This window comes from Mesoplodon bidens (assembly GCF_964165515.1).
Source record: "Mesoplodon bidens genome assembly, chromosome: 10".
In the NCBI taxonomy this organism is placed as follows: Eukaryota; Metazoa; Chordata; class Mammalia; order Artiodactyla; family Ziphiidae; genus Mesoplodon; species Mesoplodon bidens.
Window position 1 is genome coordinate 4,730,799 of NC_138172.1, and position 20,229 is coordinate 4,751,027.

The 20,229-nt window shown below is 38.0% G+C and overlaps 1 protein-coding gene across 3 annotated transcripts in view; it reads left to right on the forward strand.

The window, feature by feature from the left end:
- The window catches only part of TMCC1 (transmembrane and coiled-coil domain family 1), a 221,000-nt gene that overhangs the window by 53,695 nt on the left and 147,076 nt on the right, over positions 1 to 20,229 (forward strand). For 2 of the 3 annotated variants that reach the window (XR_014016929.1, XM_081247082.1), the window contains exons 2-3: positions 124 to 183; positions 4,067 to 4,764. Coding sequence is in view for 2 of the 3 variants with exons in the window: in XM_081247082.1 (XP_081103208.1) it covers positions 4,189 to 4,764 (576 nt within the window). In the remaining variant the exon portion in view is untranslated. The remainder of the gene's footprint in view (positions 1 to 123; positions 184 to 4,066; positions 4,765 to 20,229) is intronic. The other variant, XM_081247083.1, reaches the window with a different exon arrangement.

The window sequence follows — 20,229 nt, forward strand, 5'->3', positions numbered from 1 at the left end:
TCCCACTAGTGAGAGATAAGTGTTAACATTTTGTTATGTGTATACTTAGTTTTTTTCTTTGTTTATATAGATGTTTCCCTTTTGTAAGTTTCTCACTTTGTAATTCTTAATGTTTGCTTTCAGCTTTTCCTAAAAGGATTCCAGAACACCTTAGAAGTGCTTGAGGAAGAGTGATAAAGGCAAGTATCCAACTCTTTATCATCAGTGAAATAAGTTGGTTCATAGCCAAACCAGAAAGCTTTGGTCACCATATCTATCACAAAAACTAAAAAGTTGGGAAGAAAAACTTAAAGGAAAAAAAGAAAGATAATTCATATATAATTTGGAATTTTTTTGCAAAACCATTGTAGAAAAATTCTTAAAAATTCTGAAAATTTAACAAAGTTATCTGAAATACCTGGTTTGTTGGTGGCTACCAGTTTTCTTCCTCTTTTTTCCCCACTTTTCACCCCTTCCCCCTGCCCCCTTTCTCCCATGTCCTTTTGTTCCCTTTGCTCTTTACCCATTTCTTCTGGCTTACTAAAAGAACTTTACTTTTCAGAGAAGCTGAATGAATAAAAGAGAAGCTAACATTTCTGTCTTACGAAAGCACACTTAGCTTTACTGTTGTACTTGTTTGTGTTAAACCAGAGACCTCAATATGGTTATTTGGGAAATTTTATAAACTGAGCAACAGTTATTATTGATTTGAATTTTACTACTGTCTTACAGAAGGAAATAGGGGAGTTCTAAAAAACTTTCACATTATTGAATTCCTTTAGTGCTTGTTTTTCTTACTGTCACAAGTTTTATATAATTAATTATTATAGCATTACTGTCTTCGGTATTTTGGGCATAGCATTTGACCTTCCTTAATATTTATCACAAATTGAAAGGTGGCCTTAAAGATTTTTTCTTGGCCTACAGAAAGTTTTGCCAAGTTTCACAGTATTTGACAAGAAATATTTCTTTCTTTCCTTCTTTTTCTTTTTCTTTTTTTTTTTGGACAAGAGATATTTCTTGTTTGTGTTGATATCACAGCAATAATGCAGATGATAGGTACAAGTACCAGATTACATTTTATAGTCAGTGCAACAGGTTGTTTTTCAAAATTCTTATCTAACAACTTGATGTTTAAAGCTCAATTTAGGTTTCTTTAGTGTTCCATGTTAGGTAAGCTTCTGTTAGTATCATTAATATATGTTTTGCCTTTAGAAATCCCAGAATTTATTACACTTCTACTAGGTAATCTTTACAGCTATGTTGATATCCTGTGCAAGCTTTGGCTTGGAAATTAACACTTTATTTCTAGGTTTTCCTAGGAATGCTGGCATTTCCTTGTAATTGATCATTTCAAATTATTTGAAAATAAATAATGTAGACATGCTAGTGAAATCTCAAATGAAGTTACTGACATTTAAAATGTACCAGATTCTCCATTTTTTTAAAAGAAGCAGGTGACCACCTGATTAGTTTATAATACTGCCTAATGAAACTGATTTGCTGAGTAATAAATTCCTGATATGTTTATATATGAGACAAGTGGGTCATTTGGTTTTCCAGCTAACCTTGACACCATTCCTCTCTTCATGGTATCTTTTATTCTCATGGGAGAAACTTATTTTACATATTTACTTTCAAAATCAACCCCCCAAAAATCAGTTGTATTATTTAGCTAATGCAATATAAATAAGAAAAAAGTAAATTACTTCCTCATTATCAGCCTGCTGCTTTCACAGTGCAAGAAGAGATTACTTGATATACACTGTTACTGGATTATCTTGGTTACATAGCCCTTTTTCTCTGAGAAGCTTAATGCTTTGAAGAGTGAAAATAATTCAATAACTATTAATCTGTGCTATACAAACTCTTGAGAGAAGATGAGGATAATTAAATACATACACTATTGGCAACATTTTTCCCCACAAGGAGCCCCAGAAAACTCCAGTACAAGCCAAGACAGTTGTTAATCTAGTAAGGATTAAGGGCCTCTTTCTTGGCTCTTGAAAAGGGAAAAGGAAAAATAAAGCAATACACAGTCAGGAAAAGGGTAGGAGGCCCCAGTGGTGTGGCAGGATTTCGGTGTGGCCACAAAGAATTTGAGTGAAAGGCAGTGAAATTTCCCATTCTCATGGCTCCTACTCATTTGCTTAGTTTGGGAGCAAAGAATTTTGTGGTATTTAGACAGTAGGAAGGTACTGGTGAGAGACAAACATCTTTAACCCTGTCAACACAGTTTACTCTCCTGAGTCATGAAGAGGTTAGCAGATGGGAAAATAGGCATGAAAGAATATGGTCAGCAGAGCCACAATGACAGTGTCCATATACATGATGAGAAGGTCTTCTGAGAGTAGTTACCAGGAAGAAAGGTCTAGTGGGTTTGCATTCCTCTCCCTTTGAACTCTAGTAGCCTGGAGGTCATAGTGAACTCTTAAATCCAGCTAATTTATGCCTTTTAGATTGCTACTTGGTGGCCAAGGGTCTGCATATCCCCAGAACATGACTGCCTTAGGTGCTTCACTAGTAGTGACTTAGACTGTTCAAAGTACTTGGTATAGTGTAGGGAGTTCTAAAGCTGTTTGAATGAAAGTCTGAGGTAAAATATGGAAATAAAGACCTTCCTACACCATATTTTGCCCTCCCTAGCTGGTTCTGTACATTAATACAATTTTGTTTTATATATTTGCAGAAACTCAATTAAAAAAAACACACACTTTCTATTATGAAAAATCTCATCCTTACCATCCCCCCCTTTTTTTGGCATGTGATTTCTGTAACCATGGCAATTGTGCTGACCTTGCATCTCTTAGTTTCAACTTCCTTTTAATTTCCTGCATTTAATATTGGTATGTGGTTGCTATTTGACCTTTCTTTTTCTCTACTTTCAGTCATACCCAGTTACTGTGTCACTTCTTTGTTTTTGAATTTTTGTGAATACAGTTGTCCCTTGGTATCCTTGGAGGATTGGTTCCAGGACCCCTGCAAATACAGATATCCTCAGATGCTCAAGTCCTTTATATAAAATGGCATAGTATTTGCATATAACTATGCACATCCTCCCATATACTTTAAATCATCTTTAGAGTATTTATGATACCTAATACTATGTAAATGCTATGAAAATAGTTATAGATGCAATGTAAATGCTATGTAAATAGTTGCTGGGCACATGGCAAATTCAGTTCTGCTTTTTGGAACATTCTGGAACTCCCCCACCCCCAATATTTTCCATCTGAGGTTGGTTAAATCTGCAGATGTGGAACCTGTGGATATGGAGGACTGACTGTGTATGGGAAGCCTCTGTCAGAGTTGACACTGTTCAAAGAAAGGCATTTCTTTGAGTATCTTATCTTGATAGCTTGTACTGAGCAAAGCTTTAGTCTCTCTGAAGACAGATTCTCTTTGGATCATTCACTCATATGGTGCCAAAAGGTCATTTGGGCTTCAGCAGAGAATTCAACTTACAAGATTTTAATTTACATTTTCTTCTCAAAAGAGCAAACCTATCACTTCTAGTTACCAGTGACCTTGATGAGTATGAAAGTTAACCAGAAATTCCTCTTTTCCATTAAAATCCACATACAGTTAGGTTGGGATATTCACTTCTCACTATTATTCTTTGAATTTACTCCACTGAGTTTCAGCGTACAGATAACTAACTGTGGTTTTGAATGAGAGGAATAATTTAAATTGCCTCAGCAAGACTGTATATATTGAATGCTCTGTGCTCTGTTCTCTCTTATTCCCCAAGTAATGGCTATTCTCTCAAATATTATGGTTTCCATTCCAAGATGACTCCTCTATTATTCAGTTCTTCTTCATATTGAAACTTGTAGGGATTTTTTTAAACGTTGCTCTTTTCATTTCCTATGTACTTGTTTCTGAGCTTTTTCTCCTATTCTAGAAAATAATCATTACCCACTATCTGGAAAACTATCTTTTAATCTTCTGATTAAAGATTGCTTAATGATAATGCCTAGTTGTTTGGCTAGTGGCATGTTTTTCTTTGTTTTAACCCTGGAGTTTCTGCATGGATTTATAATATGAGGTTCTTTTTTTTTGTTTGTTCTTTTTTAACATTAGATAGGCATGAAGCCTTCGTCTCAAAGCTGCATGTGTAGTTACTGTTGAAGCAATGCCTACCTAATTTGACAGTCTTGGTGTGTTTAAAATTTTTTGAGTTTGCAAATAATCGTATTAAGTCTACTGATGGAGCCTTCGGGCAGTGAACAGTTATTTGAGGACCCTGATCCTGGAGGCAAATCCCAAGATGCAGAGGCCAGAAAGCAGACAGAATCAGAACAAAAGTTGTCTAAAATGACCCACAATGCTTTGGAGAACATTAATGTGATTGGCCAAGGCTTGAAGCATCTCTTCCAGCACCAGCGCAGGAGGTCATCAGTGTCTCCACATGATGTGCAACAAATTCAGGCAGATCCAGAACCCGAAATGGATCTGGAAAGCCAGAACGCGTGTGCTGAGATTGATGGTGTCCCCACCCACCCCACAGCTTTGAATCGTGTCCTGCAGCAGATCCGAGTGCCACCCAAGATGAAGAGAGGGACGAGCTTGCATAGTAGGCGGGGCAAGCCAGAGGCCCCAAAGGGAAGTCCCCAAATCAACAGGAAGTCTGGCCAGGAGATGGCAACTCTTATGCAGTCCGGCCGACCCAGATCTTCATCCACTACTGATGCTCCTACCAGCTCCACTGTGATGGAAATAGCTTGTGCTGCTGCTGCTGCTGCTGCTGCGTGTCTGCCAGGGGATGAGGCATCTGCAGAACGGGTAAGTCTGTTAGATTACCTGTTAACTTATTGTTCTTTGTATCTAGGACTCTGCAGACTTTGCTTTGGTGACTAAAAAGAGGTATCTGGGCTTCCCTGGTGGCGCAGTGGTTGAGAGTCCACCTGCCGATGCAGGGGACATGGGTTCGTGCCCCGGTCTGGGAAGATCCCACATGCCGCGGAGCGGCTGGGCCCGTGAGCCATGGCCGCTGAGCCTGCACGTCCGGAGCCTGTGCTCCGCAACGGGAGAGGCCACAACAGTGAGAGGCCCACGTACTGCAAAAAAAAAGAAAAAAAAAAGAGGTATCTATCTCATCAAGTACCTCAAAGTTGTGGCAAAAGATGGTTTCCCTTTTCATTAAATAAGTGAGATGAATAATAATCGTTATAGCTAATAATGAATGCTTATAATTATATTCCTATTTGCTTCCTAACATATTGCTATATTTTATTTTATCCTTTTGTTAAAACCTTCAGTATACTTCATGTGCTCTTCAAGTATTATATTAAAAGGCTCAGTTTTATGGTAGAGAAATAAAGATGCTTTGTTTTTTCTTGTTGCTTTAGTTTTGCACATGAACTGGCTTTCTTATATTAGTGAAGATAATGAATAGAGTTCTGGAATCTGGGTTTGTGCTTAGCATGGAAATATACTAAATTGCTTATAATTTCATTACACACTGTACCACGTTATCAGCATTCAGTATACATTTTGCTTTCTACAGTAGAACGTATGCATTCTTACCATTTACTCTTTTTTTTTAATTTTCGAATTTTATTTATTTTTTTATACAGCAAGTTCTTATTAGTCATCAGTTTTATACACATCAGTGTATACATGTCAATCCCAATCGCCCAGTTCATCACACGACCATCCGCACCCCCCCGCACCCCGCAGCTTTCCCTGCTTGGTGTCCATACGTTTGTTCTCTACATCTGTGTTTCAACTTCTGCCCTGCAAACTGGTTCATCTGTACCATTTTTCTAGGTTCCACCTACATGCGTTAATATATGATCTTTGTTTTTCTCTTTTTGACTTACTTCACTCTGTATGACAGTCTCTAGATCCATCCATGTCTCAACAAATGAACCAATTTCATTCCTTTTTGTGCCTGAGTAATATTCCATTGTATATATGTACCACATCTCCTTTATCCATTCGTCTGTTGATGGGCATTTAGGTTGCTTCCATGACCTGGCTATTGTAAATAGTGCTGCAGTGAACATTGGGGTGCATGTGTCTTTTTGAATTATGGTTTTCTCTGGGTATATGCCCAGTAGTGGGATTGCTGGATCATATGGTAATTCTATTTTTAGTTTTTTAAGGAACCTCCGTACTCTTCTCCATAGTGGCTGTATCAATTTATATTCCCACCAACAGTGCAAGAGGGTTCCCTTTTCTCCACATCCTCTCCAGCATTTGTTGTTTGTAGATTTTCTGATGATGCCCATTCTAACTGGTGTGAGGTGATACCTCATTGTAGTTTTGATTTGCATTTCTCTAATGATTAGTGATGTTGAGCAGCTTTTCATTTGCTTCTTGGCCATCTGTATGTCTTCTTTGGAGAAATGTCTATTGAGGTCTTTTTGCCCATTTTTGGATTGGGTTGTTTGTTTTTTTAATATTGAGTTGCATGAGCTGTTTATATATTTTGCAGATTAGTCCTTTGTCTGTTGATTTGTTTGCAAATATTTTCTCCCATTCCGAGGGTTGTCTTTTTGTTTTGGGTATGGTTTCCTTTGCTGTGCAAAAGCTTTGAAGTTTCATTAGGTCCCATTTGTTTATTTTTGTTTTTATTTCCATTACTCTAGGAAGTGGATCAAAAAAGATCTTGCTGTGATTTACGTCAAAGAGTGTTCTTCCTATGTTTTCCTCTAAGAGTTTAATAGTGTCCGGTCTTACATTTAGGTCTCTAATCCATTTTGAGTTTATTTTTGTGTATGGTGTTAGGGCGTGTTCTAATTTCATTCTTTTACATGTAGCTGTCCAGTTTTCCCAGCACCACTTATTGAAGAAACTGTCTTTTCTCCATTTTATATCCTTGCCTCCTTTGTCATAGATTAGTTTACCATAGGTGTGTGGGTTTATCTCTGGACTTTCTATCTTGTTCCACTGATCTATGTTTCTGTTTTTGTGTCAGTACCATATTGTCTTGATTACTGTAGCTTTGTAGTATAGTCTTAAGTCAGGGAGTCTGATTCCTCCCACTCTGTTTTTTTCCCTCAAGACATCTTTGGCTATTCGGGGTCTTTTGTGTCTCCATACAAATTATAAGATTTTTTGTTCTAGTTCCGTAAAAACTGCCATTGGTAATTTGATAGGGATTGCATTGAATCTGTAGATTGCTTTGGGTAGTATAGTCATTTTCACAATATTGATTCTTCCAATCCAAGAACATGGTATATCTCTCCATCTGTTGGTATCATCTTTAATTTCTTTCATCAGTGTCTTATAGTTTTCTGTATAGAGGTCTTTTGTCTCCCTAGGTAGGTTTATTCCTAGGTATTTTATTCTTTTTGTTGCAATGGTAAATGGGAGTGTTTCCTTAATTTCTCTTTCAGATTTTTCATCATTAGTGTATAGGAATGCAAGAGATTTCTGTGCATTAATTTTGTATCCTGCAACTTTACCAAATTCATTGATTAGCTCTAGTAGTTTTCTGGTGGCATTTTTTGGATTCTCTATGTATAGTATCATGTCATTTGAAAAACAGTGTCAGTTTTACTTCTTCTTTTCCAATTTGTATTTCTTTTATTTATTTTTCTTCTCTGGTTGCCATAGCTAGGACTTCCAAAACTATGTTGAATAATAGTGGTGAGAATGGGCATCCTTGTCTTGTTCCTGATCTTAGAGGAAATGCTTTCAGTTTTTCACCATTGAGAATGATGTTTGCTCTGGGTTTGTCATATATTGCTTTTATTATGTTGAGGTAGGTTCCCTCTGTGCCCACTTTCTGGAGAGTTTTCATCATAAATGGGTGTTGAATATTGTCAAAAGCTTTTTCTGCATCTATTGAGATGATCATATGGTTTTTCTTTTTCAGTTTGTTATTATGGTGTATCACATTGATTGATTTGCTTATATTGAAGAATCCTTGCATCCCTGGGATAAATGCCACTTGGTCATGGTGTATGATCCTTTTAATGTGTTGTTGGATTCTGTTTGCTAGTATTTTGTTGAGGATTTTTGCATCTGTATTCATCAGTGATATTGGTCTGTAATTTTCTTTTTTTGTAGTATCTTTGTCTGGTTTTGGTATCAGGGTGATGGTGGCCTCATAGAATGAGTTTGGGAGTGTTCCTTCCTCTGCAATTTTTTGGAAGAGTTTGAGAAGGATGGGTGTTAGCTCTTCTCTAAATGTTTGATAGAGTTCCCCTGTGAAGCCATCTGGTCGTGGACTTTTGTTTGTTGGAAGATATTTAAGCAGTTTCAATTTCATTACTTGTGATTGGTCTGTTCATGTTTTCTATTTCTTCCTGGTTCAGTCTTGGAATGTTTTGCCTTTCTAAGCATTTGTCCATTTCTTCCACGTTGTCCATTTTATTGGCATAGAGTTGCTTGTAGTAGTCTCTTAGGATGCTTTGTATTTCTGCTGTGTGTTGTAACTGCTCCTTTTTCATTTCTGGTTTTATTGATTTGAGTCCTCTCCCTCTTTTTCTTGATGAGTCTGACTAATGGTTTATCAATTTTGTTTATCTTCACAAAGAACCAGCTTTTAGTTTTATTGATCTTTGCTATTGTTTTCTTTGTTTCTGTTTCATTTATTTCTGCTCTGATCTTTATGATTTCTTTCCTTCTGCTAACTTTGGATTTTGTTTGTTCTTCTTTCTCTAGTTCCTTCCTTTCTCTAGTTCCTTTAGGTGTAAGGTTAGATTGTTTGAGATTTTTGTTTCTTGAGGTAGGCTTGTATAGCTATAAACTTCCCTCTTAGAACTGCTTTTGCTACATCCCATAGGTTTTGGATCGTAGTGTCTTCATTGTCATTTGTCTCTAGGTATTTTTTGATTTCCTCTTTGATTTCTTCAGTGATCTCTTGCTTATTTAGTAACGTATTGTTTAGCCACCATGTGTTTGTGTTTTTTACGTTTTTTTCCCTGTAATTCATTTCTAATCTCATAGTGTTGTGGTCAGAAAAGATGCTTGATATGATTTCAGTTTTCTTAAATTTACTGAGGCTTGATTTGTGACCCAAGATGTGATCGATCCTGGAGAATGTTCCGTGCGCACTTGAGAAGAAAGTGTAATCTGCTGTTTTTGGATGGAATGTCCTATAAACATCAATTAAATCTATCTGGTCTGTTGTGTCATTTAAAGCTTCTGTTTCCTTATTTATTTTCATTTTGGATGATCTGTCCATTGGTGTAAGTGAGGTGTTAAAGTCCCCCACTGTTATTGTGTTACTGTTGATTTCCTCTTTATAGCTGTTAGCAGCTGCCTTATGTATTGAGGTGCTCCTATGTTGGGTGTATATATATTTATAATTGTTATATCTTCTTCTTGGATTGATCCCCTGATCATTATGTAGTGTCCTTCCTTGTAACTTTTTTTTTTTTTTTTTTTTTTTGCGGTATGCGGGCCTCTCACTGTGGTGGCCTCTCCCGCTGCGTAGCACAGGCTCCGGACGCTTCAGGCTCAGCGGCCATGGCTCACAGGCCCAGCCGCTCCGCGGCATGTGGGATCCTCCCGGACCGCGTCACGAACCCGTGTCCCCTGCATCAGCAGGTGGACTCTCAACCACTGTGCCACCAGGAAGCCCAACATTCTTTATTTTAAAGTCTATTTTATCTGATATGAGTATTGCTACTCCCAGCTTTCTTTTGATTTCCATTTGCATGGACTATCTTTTTCCATCCCCTCACTTTCAGTCTGTATGTGTCCCTAGGTCTAAGTGGGTCTCTTGTAGACAGCATATGTATGGGTCTTGTTTTTGTATCCGTTCAGCAAGCCTGTATCTTTTGGTTGGAGCATTTAATCCATTCACGTTTAAGGTAATTATTGATACGTATGTTCCTATGACCATTTTCTTAATTGTTTTGGGTTTGTTTTTGTAGGTCCTTTTCTTCTCTTGTGTTTCCCACTTAGAGAAGTTCCTTTAGCATTTGTTATAGAGCTGGTTTGATGGTGCTGAATTCTTTTAGCTTTTGCTTGTCTGTAACGCTTTTGAGTTCTCCATCCAATCTGAATGAGATCCTTGCTGGGTAGAGTAATCTTGGTTGTAGGTTCTTCCCTTTCATCACTTTAAGTATATCATGCCACTCCCTTCTGGCATGTAGAGTTTCTGCTGAGAAATCAGCTGTTAAGCATATGGGAGTTCCTGTGTATGTTATTTTCGTTTTTCCCTTGCTGCTTTCAGTAATTTTTCTTTGTCTTTAATTTTTGCCAATTAGATTACTCTGTGTCTCAGCGAGTTTCTCCTTGTGTTTATCCTGTATGGGACTCGCTGCGCTTCCTGGCCTTCGGTGGCTGTTTCCTTCCCATGTTAGGGAAGTTTTCGACTATAATCTCTTCAAATATTTTCTCTGGTCCTTTCTCTCTCTCTTCTCCTTCTGGGACCCCTATAATGTGAATGTTGTTGTGTTTAATGTTGTCCCAGAGGTCTCTTAGACTGTCTTCATTTCTTTTCATTCTTCTTTCTTTATTCTGTTCCGCAGCAATGAATTCCACCATTCTGTCTTCCAGATCACTTATCCGTTCTTCTGCCTGAGTTATTCTGCTTTTGATTCCTTCTAGTATAATTTTCATTTCCGTTATTGTATTATTCATCTCTGTTTCTTTGTTCTTTAATTCTTCTAGGTCTTTGTTAAACATTTCTTGTATCTTCTCGATCTTTGCCTCCATTCTTTTTCCGAGGTCCTGGATCATCTTCACTATCATTATTCTGAATTCTTTTTCTGGAAGGTTGCGTATCTCCACTTCATTTAGTTGTTTTCCTGGGGTTTTATCTGGTGCCTTCATTTGGTACATAGCCCTCTGCCTTTTCATCTTGTCTATCTTTCTGTGAATGTGGTTTTTGTTCCACAGGCTGCGGGATTGTAGTTCTTGCTTCTGCTGTCTGCCCTCTGGTGGATGAGGCTATCTAAGAGCCTTCTGTAAGTTTCCTGATGGGAGGGATTCTTATCATTTACTCGTAATGAACAGTTTTTTTTTGGTCTGCCTGGAAGGAGAACTAAGCATAACAAATTTAGGGGGAACTCCATTCATATAACTCTAACTTCATCTCTCAGTTATGGTTAGTTGAGGCACTAACCTCAAACTGTTTCAAACTAGGGTTTGAAAACTCAGATACATGTAGCCAGGTATGTAGAGACAATGAGTGAACTCAAGTGTCAGAGACTTGGACGGACTGAAGAAAGAGTATGTGCCCGGTCTAAAGGGACAGTGTCTTCTTAGCTTTAGCTGATTGTTGTAATTTAGGACTGTGAGCCTAGTATTGCCAAGGCTTCTGAATTTTCAAGAGAAACTAGAAAGTTAAATGAATAATCTCTTGATTTTTAACATACTGTGCAAGCCAAAACAGAACACATTTGTGGGTGAGGTCTGTCCCTTAGTGTCACCAACTTGCTATCTTTTGGCTTTACTTTTATGCATCCCTTAAGGCTTTTATGATAGTAAATCACTTTCATTCTGTGTCTCCTTCTGGCACCAGTAAGTTTATTTTACAGCATATTTAACCTAGAAATCTAAATATTGAGTCTAGGACCTTTAAACCTCTCCTATCTAAAGAAGACAGTAGGGGGCTTCCCTGGTGGTACAGTGGTTAAGAATCCTCCTGCCAGTGCAGGGGACACAGTTTCGAGCCCTGATCCGGGAAGATCCCACATGCTGCAGAGCACCTAAGCCCGTGTGCCATAACTACTGAGCCTGCGCTCTAGAGCCTGTGAGCCACAACTACTGAGCCCGTGTGCCACAACTACTGAAGCCCACGCACCTGGAGCCTGTGCTCCGCAACAAAAGAAGCCACCACAATGAGAAGCCCGCGAGCCACAAAGACTGAGCTCGCATGCCGCAACTACTGAAGCCCACATGCTTAGAGCCGTGCTCCTCAGCAAGAGAAGCCACCGCAATGAGAAGCCCGTGCACCACAATGAAGAGTAGCCCCCACTCTCCGCAGCTAGAGAAAGCCCGCACGCAGCAACGAAGACCCAACATAGCCAAAAATAAATAAATAAAATAAATTTAATAAATAAATAAAATAAAAAAGACACTAAAAAGAAACAAACAGATAGTGGACAGTAAATCACTTTAAGAAGTTAAACGTGTCAGAAAAACAAATCCACCAGAATAACAGAATCATCAGAATAATGATTCACTTCATTAAAATTAAAAGTATAAATGAGGAAAAGTAGCATATATTTGTGCTATAATTCAAGTAAAAAGGACATTTGGTCGTCAATTATGCAATCTACTTGGCAATACAAACTAACAATGTAATTGTATAATTTGTCTTGATCTGTACCAGAGAACATTAAGAAATTTATTGGTAGTGATTCTAGGATTACAGACTTTTATGTTATAATGAAAAAGCATAAGTAAAGCATATTGTATGCATTTATATTGTTTTGAAAACTTCATAGAAACAAAGCCAAGGGAGAATCTTTTTTCATAAAAATTTTTTTTAATGTTTGTCAACGTTACTGACATATACTTCAATAAAACCCAGTAATTTTAAGTGTGCAGTTTGATTAGTTTTGAGAAATGAATAGTCATGTAACAGTAATCATGGTATAGAACATCTCCATCACCCCAGAATGATTTCTTATGCTTCTTTGCTGTAAGTCCTCTGTTCTCTAACCAACCCTTGGCCTCTGGCAACCACTGATTTGCTTTCTATCACTGTTGTTTTGCCTTTTCTAGAATTTAATATAAATGGGATCATACAGTGCATAGTCTTTTGTGTTTGGCTTCTTTCACTTGGCATAATGCTTTGGAGTTTCAGCTATGTTCTTGCATCATTTTTATTGCTGAATAGTATTCCATTGTGTATCTATTTGTTTCTCCATTCACCAGCTGATGGCCATTTGGATCATTTCCATTTTCTGGCTATAATGAATTAAACTGCTATGAACTTTTGGATATAGGTCTTACAGTCAGTAAAAGTTTTTATTATCAAAAAAATTATTTAAAAAGATATGTACTTTGAATATTTTATTTTATTTTTATCTTTTAATTTAATTTAATTTTTTTTTGGCTGCACTGCATGGCTTGTGGGATCTTAGTTCCCTGACGAGGGATCGAACCCAGTCCCCGGCAATGGAAGCACCGAGTCCGAACCACTGGACTACCAGGGAATTCCCTTATTTTAAAATTTTTATTGAAATATATTTGAATATTTTATTTTAACTTAAAACTAAGGTTGTCTTACATTTTATTTTCCTTTTTAAATTGAACTATAGTTGACATACAACATTATATTCATTTCAGATGTACAGCATTGTGACTTGACATTCACATACGTTATGAATTGATCACCACAAGAAGTTAAGTAACCATCTGACACCATACAAAGTTATTACAATGTTATTAACTATATTTCCTAGGCTGTACATTACATCCTCTTCACCCATTTTACCCACCTCCCCACCCTTCTCTCCTCTGGCAGCCACCAGTTTGTTTTCTCTATCTTTGCGACTCTGTCTTGTTTTTTAGGTTCCACATATAAGTGAACTCACATGGTATTTGTCTTTCTCTGACTTATTTCACTTAGCATAATAGCCTCTAGGTCCATCCATGTTGCTGCAAATGGCAGGGTTTCATTCTTTTTTATGGCTGAGTAATACACCATTGTGTATATATCTTCTTTATCCATTTATCTATCAGTGGACAGTTAGATTGCTTCCATATCTTGCCTATTGTAAATAATGCTGCAGTGAGCGTAGGGGTGCATATATCTTTTCAAATTAGTGTTTTCATTTTCTTTGAATAAATAACCTAGAAGTGGAATTGCTGGATTGTATGGTAGTTCAATTTTTAATTTTTTTGAGGAACCCCCATACTGTTTTCCACAGTGGTTGCACCAATTTCCATTTCCACCAATAGTGCATGAAGGTTCCCCTTTCTCCACATCCTCGCCAACACTTGTTATTTGTTGTCCTTTTGATGATAGCCATTCTGAGAAGTGTGAGGTGATATCTCATTGTGGGGTTTTTTTTGGTTTTTTTTTTTTTTGCGGTATGCGGCCCTCTCACTGTTGTGGCCTCTCCTGTTGCGGAGCACAGGCTCTGGACGCGCAGGCTCAGCGGCCATGGCTCACGGGCCCAGCCGCTCCGCGGCATGTGGGATCTTCCCAGACCGGGGCACAGACCCGTGTCCCCTGCATCACCAGGCGGACTCTCAACCACTTCGCCACCAGGGAAGCCCTCATTGTGGTTTTGATTTGCATTTCCCTGATGATTAGTGATGTTGAGCATCTTTTCATGTATCTCTTGACCCATCCGTATGTCTCCTTGGAAAAATGGCTGTTCAGGTCCTCTGCCCATTTTTTTAATTGAATTGTTTGTTTCTTTGATATTGAGTTGTGTGAGTTCTTTATATATTTTGGGTATTAACCCCTTATTGGATATATCATTTGCAAATATATTTTTCCATTCAGTAGATTGTCTTTTCGTTTTGTTGATGATTTCCTTCAGTGTGCAAAAGCTTTTGAGTTTGATGTAGTACCATTTGTTTATTTTTGCTTTCATTGCCCTTGCCAGAGGAGACAGATCCAAAAAAAATACTGCTAAGACTGATGTCAAAGACCATAACATTTTAAAAACGTAAATCTACTATTGGACTTCTGTTCCTTTCTTGTACTCATTATATGGACTGTAATTTCTAGATTTAATTTTTATAAAGTGGAGTGATAACTTAATGACACTTGTGAAGCAGTTGGGGTCCGAATCCTAGGTTTTAATAATCTCTTGAAATGTCTTGCCCACCTTAAATTCATTTTTTTAAAAGCAGCTTACCTGTGTTGAGTCTTAAAGTGCTTTACTTAGTTTTCATAGAAACAACAGCCCTTTTTCTACTCATATCTGATTGGTTTATTTAGTATTTAGTTAAACTAATTATAATGAGTATAAGAAACTGATATGGGAGCAAGATATGTACGGAAGTACTAGCCATGAACATTGATTCTCATGAGGGCATAAAGTCCACACGTCTTTTGAAGAAAACAGAGAGTTTAAGAATAATGTGACAAGTTGGTTAAGTAGAGATTAGTCTGGAGAGCTTCTACTCTGCTGTATCTTAGTATGTGAGATTGATCGTTTCAAATTCTAAATACTGGCTCTCTATTTTTATATCTGTTTTTTTCTCTCGACTCAAAGTTCTGAGTATGAAAATGTTTCAGTACTGGTTATAAACATTTAAGTACACTGATATTTCTGTCCCATGGAGTTAATATCATTCTTATAGACTTGCACGTGCATGTAACCATGTGCACACACAACCGGAAGACAAATGTTGAGTTGATTTTCAAGTGTATCCACTGTGTTTGAAAGCTACCTGCTTTTGCCTTAGCCATCTGCCACATAACCAGTCTAGTTGTTTTTGTTTTTTTTTTAATTTTTATTTATTTATTTATTTATTTTTGGCTGTGTTGGGTCTTCGCTTTTGTGCGAGGGCTTTCTCCAGTTGCGGCAAGTGGGGGCCACTCTTCATCGCAGTGCGCGGGCCTCTCACTATCGTGGCCTCTCTTGTTGCGGAGCACAGGCTCCAGACGCGCAGGCTCAGTAGTTGTGGCTCACGGGCCTAGTTGCTCCGTGGCATGTGGGATCTTCCCAGACCAGGGCTCAAACCCGTGTCCCCTGCATTGGCAGGCAGATTCTCAACCACTGTGCCATCAGGGAAGCCCCCAGTCTAGTTTTTAATTTAGATTCTTGGCCTTTAAGCTCGATTACTTAAAAAAAAAATCAGATTTGGCAAGTATTTATTTGTTCCTAATATACCATGGCTTTGACCTAATGTTGGAAATGGGACCCGGTTGGAACAGTCATGACATGTTGAATACAAAGGTTCTGTACTCCCTTTCTTTTCAGGTTTACTAACGTCAATCTTTTTCTCACAGAAAAATCTTATTGACAAATTCAGTCCACTACAGTACTTGTATATACTTGGTCAAATTACATTATTTAAAGGATCATCTTTAAATTCACAAAGGCAGATTGATATAGTCGTAAGCAGTTTTATCTGTAAGTGCTTTGCGATTTGAAAGTTAAAAAGTTAATTTTTTTGAATTCGAAATATGCCCAGTGTAGAAAATTTTGAAAATACAGAAAAGTAGAAGAAGAAAAAAAACTATTGCCAATATTTTGGTGTTTTTTCTCAATATATTCCTTACATATGAAAAACATATAGAAGAAAATTTAAATTTATTTTTATTTAGTTTTATTAAGATTAACATATTAAGATAAAACCAGAATCTTATTAAATGCACAGGGTTTTTTGTTTTTCTATTATTTTTTATTAAAGTTCTATCAGCATTTTTAGATACTTATAAATATTCTATATAGATTTTTACTGACTGCATAATATTATAACATTTTGTTGTAATGCCATAATTTGTGTTAACCATTTTTAGATATTCAGCTGGAGATGGAGAAATGAATATATTTAAATTTTCAATATAATTTCCTTTATATAAAACTATATGAAATATTAATCAACAGATATTTAGTAGTACCTAGTGGTAGTGATGATAATGATAAGCTACCATTCGTCTTGTGCTTATTATGTGGCAGACAGTGTGTTTACACAAGTTATGTAATTTTCTCATTAATTCTAAAACAGCCCTTTCTTTTGTATTTTCCCTTTTTTGTTGATGAAATAACAGAGGCATAGAACAGTTAAGTATGCCATGATTTCACAGCTAGCATATTTCCAACTAGAGTGTTTCAGAACTAAAATAGTAAGTCTAGGCCATTTATATTTTGATTAGATATGTTTTAGTAACTGCTGTGTGCTAGACACTATCTGATTCGAAATCTCTTATCATACCGAACTCTCTCTCCATTTTTATGTATTGGGCATGGGTCAGAGGAATCTGGGAAAGCTTTGAAGGAAGGGCAACAGGATTTTGTTGTGGGTAATAGGGAGTAAGGATATCCTCTACGTTAAAGACGTTTTGGAATAAAACTAACTAGTGTTTTCTTAGTAAACTTACAGTCTTTCAAGGTATATTATGGACTTGAACAATAAGGCCTGCGACATTTTGGATGATATGTTGAGAGAATGCCTAGTGTCCACAGGACTTGCAAGACAGGCGCCAGGTCTTAGCTTTGTATCCCTCCGAGCACCTAAAAGGACAACGTTTTACACACAAATACCTCATGCAGAAATAGCATTTTAGGGTATTACTAACTAATGAGCAAATCCTCTTCTCTGTCTACATCTTAAGTATTGTGTCCTTCTAAGTTTTAACCATAGCCTGTACCACTCTTTTTACTCCTTTGTGAACTTAAATGCTTCCACAAAATTTTGGTCTCCAACCTGACCAATCCTATATGATCTTTGGAATTGGTTATTTATCTGTTGGTTGTCTGCATAGACAGTTCAAACTCATCATTTACAAATTTAAGTTCATCATCATCATCTCTCATAAATCTTTTTGCCTTCTAGTGTGTTTTTTGTCTCAGTTGTTTCAAAACTTGATTGAATACAGTAAAAATCACTTTGGACACTCGTTGAAAATAAGATTTCCGTGCCCCATTCCCAGAATTTCTGATTTAGAAGATCTGGTATGGAGCCTAGAAATGTGTATTTTTTAAAAAAAATAAATTTATTTATTTATTTTTTGCTGTGTTGGGTCTTCATTGCTGCGTGCGGGCTTTCTCTAGTTGCGATGAGGGAGTGTTATTCTTCGTTGCAGTGCGTGGGCTTCTCATTGCGGTGGCTTCTCTTGTCGCAGAGCATGGGCTCTAGGCTTGTGGGCCTCAGTTGTGGCATGCAGGCTCAGTAGTTGTGGCTTGCAGGCTCTAGAGCGCAGGCTCAGTATAGAAACGTATATTTTTAATCAAGGCGTCAGATGATTCTAGTGCAGTCAGCCCATGAGTTTGAGAATTACTGAATCTGAATTTCTGGAGCCACCAGTTACCCGGGTTGGCAAGCTTTGAGTTATCTGGACCCCTCCTACTCTTTAATCACGTGATCCCCAAGGTTGCCCCCATTCTCCATTCCTAAATCAGTGTCCTAGTTTAGGCCTTCATTCATCTCATTGCCCTTTCAAAGCCTTTCTCCATGCTGCGCACAGCTTGTGAGAACAGTCTAAAATCAAAACAAATCATTGTCATTTCCACTGCTTAAAGACCCTTCACTGGCTCCATCATTTCCTGAGGGATATGTTCCTTGAAATGACGTGCAAGACCTTCCATGATTTAGCCCATGTGGACTTCTTTACCTCATACCACTCCCAGCTCATACAGCAACTAGCACTCCTTTCCCACAGTTTTTATTCTTCCTCTAAAGTTTTTCCTATTTCCATACTTTGGCTTATGCTTTCATTCAGTCATTCATTCAAAAAACATATTAATATGTTCTAGGCACTGTGGATACTGTGATGAACAAAAACAGATGTGATCCTTACTCTTATGGAGTTTATTATCAGATGGGTCCACATATTAAATAATCATTTGGCGAATTCCCTGGCGGTCCAGTGGTTAAGACTCCATGCTTCCACTGCAGGGCGGGGGGGCGGGTTCAATCCCTGGTCGGGGAAGTAAGATCCTGCATGCTGTACAGTGTGGTCAAAACAAACAAACAAACAAATAGACAAAACAAAACTAAAAAAAAAATCATTCAAACAAATCTGAACTTTCAGCTGTGACAAGTGCTACTAGAACCTGTCATTGGAACATTTGACCTAGTTAAGGAAGTCAGGGTATACTTCCATGAGGAAGTGACAGAGATCTATAGGATAAGCTGGGCTCATTAGGTGATGGAGTGAGAACTGCAGGTGCAAAGGTGCTAAGATAGAAGGAAGTTTACTGAGTATGAGGGATAGGATGGCAGGTGTGTATGTCTGTGTGTGTGTACATGGAAGCACTCAGTGGTTAAGGCTGGAGAGAGAGATAGGAAGCAGTTCATACAGAGGTTTGCGGAGAGTGTTAAGGGGTTTTTCTCTACCTAAGAGGAATGAGTAGCATCAAAGCATTTTAACACGTTATTGACCGGGTGGTTTTTGCAGAAACTGACACCTGGGGCCGTAATACATCTCCAGTCAAAAATGTGTTAAGCAAGGGGGGGCAGTTTCAACTTTGTGATTAGAAAATATCACTATGCTTATAGCATGGAGAATGGATTGACTGGGTTCAGATGGAATGAAGGTAGATGAGCCAGATGGCTGTGGTGTCCAGGTGAGAGATGACAGTACTTTGGATCAAAGAAGTGATGATGGGAGTGGAGAGAAGAATTACCTAAGGGCAGGAGCGAGTCTTATTCATGTTTCAATTCCCCATGCCTGATACTTCGGCCCTTGGATTATTTGTTTGATGAATTAGTTAGTACTAAATAGGGATAGGGAGCAAGAGAGGATGTCTGATTAGTGAGTTTGAGAATGTACATGGATAAGTTTCTGAAATGGAGTAAGCTTTCATTCAGTTATTCATCAGTACTTATCAAATACATACTATGCACTAGGCAACGTTCTAGGTAGTTAGAATACACCAAAAAATGAAACAGGCAAAGATTTCTGTCCTTATGGAGCTTAGTTTGTATTGTAAGAGATAGCATACAATAGATACAATAAATGAATGGTATGTTATGTTGGAAGATGATAAGTATTACGGAAAAAAAGAACAAAATTAGACCAAGATAAGAGATCAGGAGTGTGGATAGAGGGGAGGTGAGTTGCAGTATAAAGTAGGATGATAAGGGTAAGCCTCTCTTAGAAGGTAACATTTGAGTGAAGACTTGAGATGAAGGAGTTAAGTCATGAGGCTGGCCCTCTGGGGGATAAGTACTTAGGCAGATGAAGTAACTCCAGGATGGGAGCCTGCCTGACATGTCCAAGGAATAGCAAGGAGGCCAGTGAGGAGAAGCTGAGTGAGCAGGGGACAGTAGTAAGAGATGGGGTCACAGAGGTCACAGGTAGCCAGATCGGGTAGGGCCTCATAGACATTGTAAAGACTTTGGCTGTACTCTGAATGAGACAGGGAGCCATTGGAGGGTTTTGAGCATAAGGGTGATATGATCTTACTTACCTTTTTTTTTTTTTAACATCTTTATTGGAGTATAATTGGTTTACAATGGTGTGTTAGTTTCTGCTTTATAACAGTGAATCAGCTATACATATACATATATCCCCATATCTCCTCCCTCTTGCAACTCCCTCCCACCCTCCCTATCCCACCCCTCTAGGTGGTCACAAAGCACTGAGCTGATCTCCCTGTGCTATGCGGCTGCTTCCCACTAGCTACCTATTTTACATTTGGTAGTGTATATAAGTCCATGCCACTCTCTCACTTCGTCCCAGCTTACCCTTCACCCTCC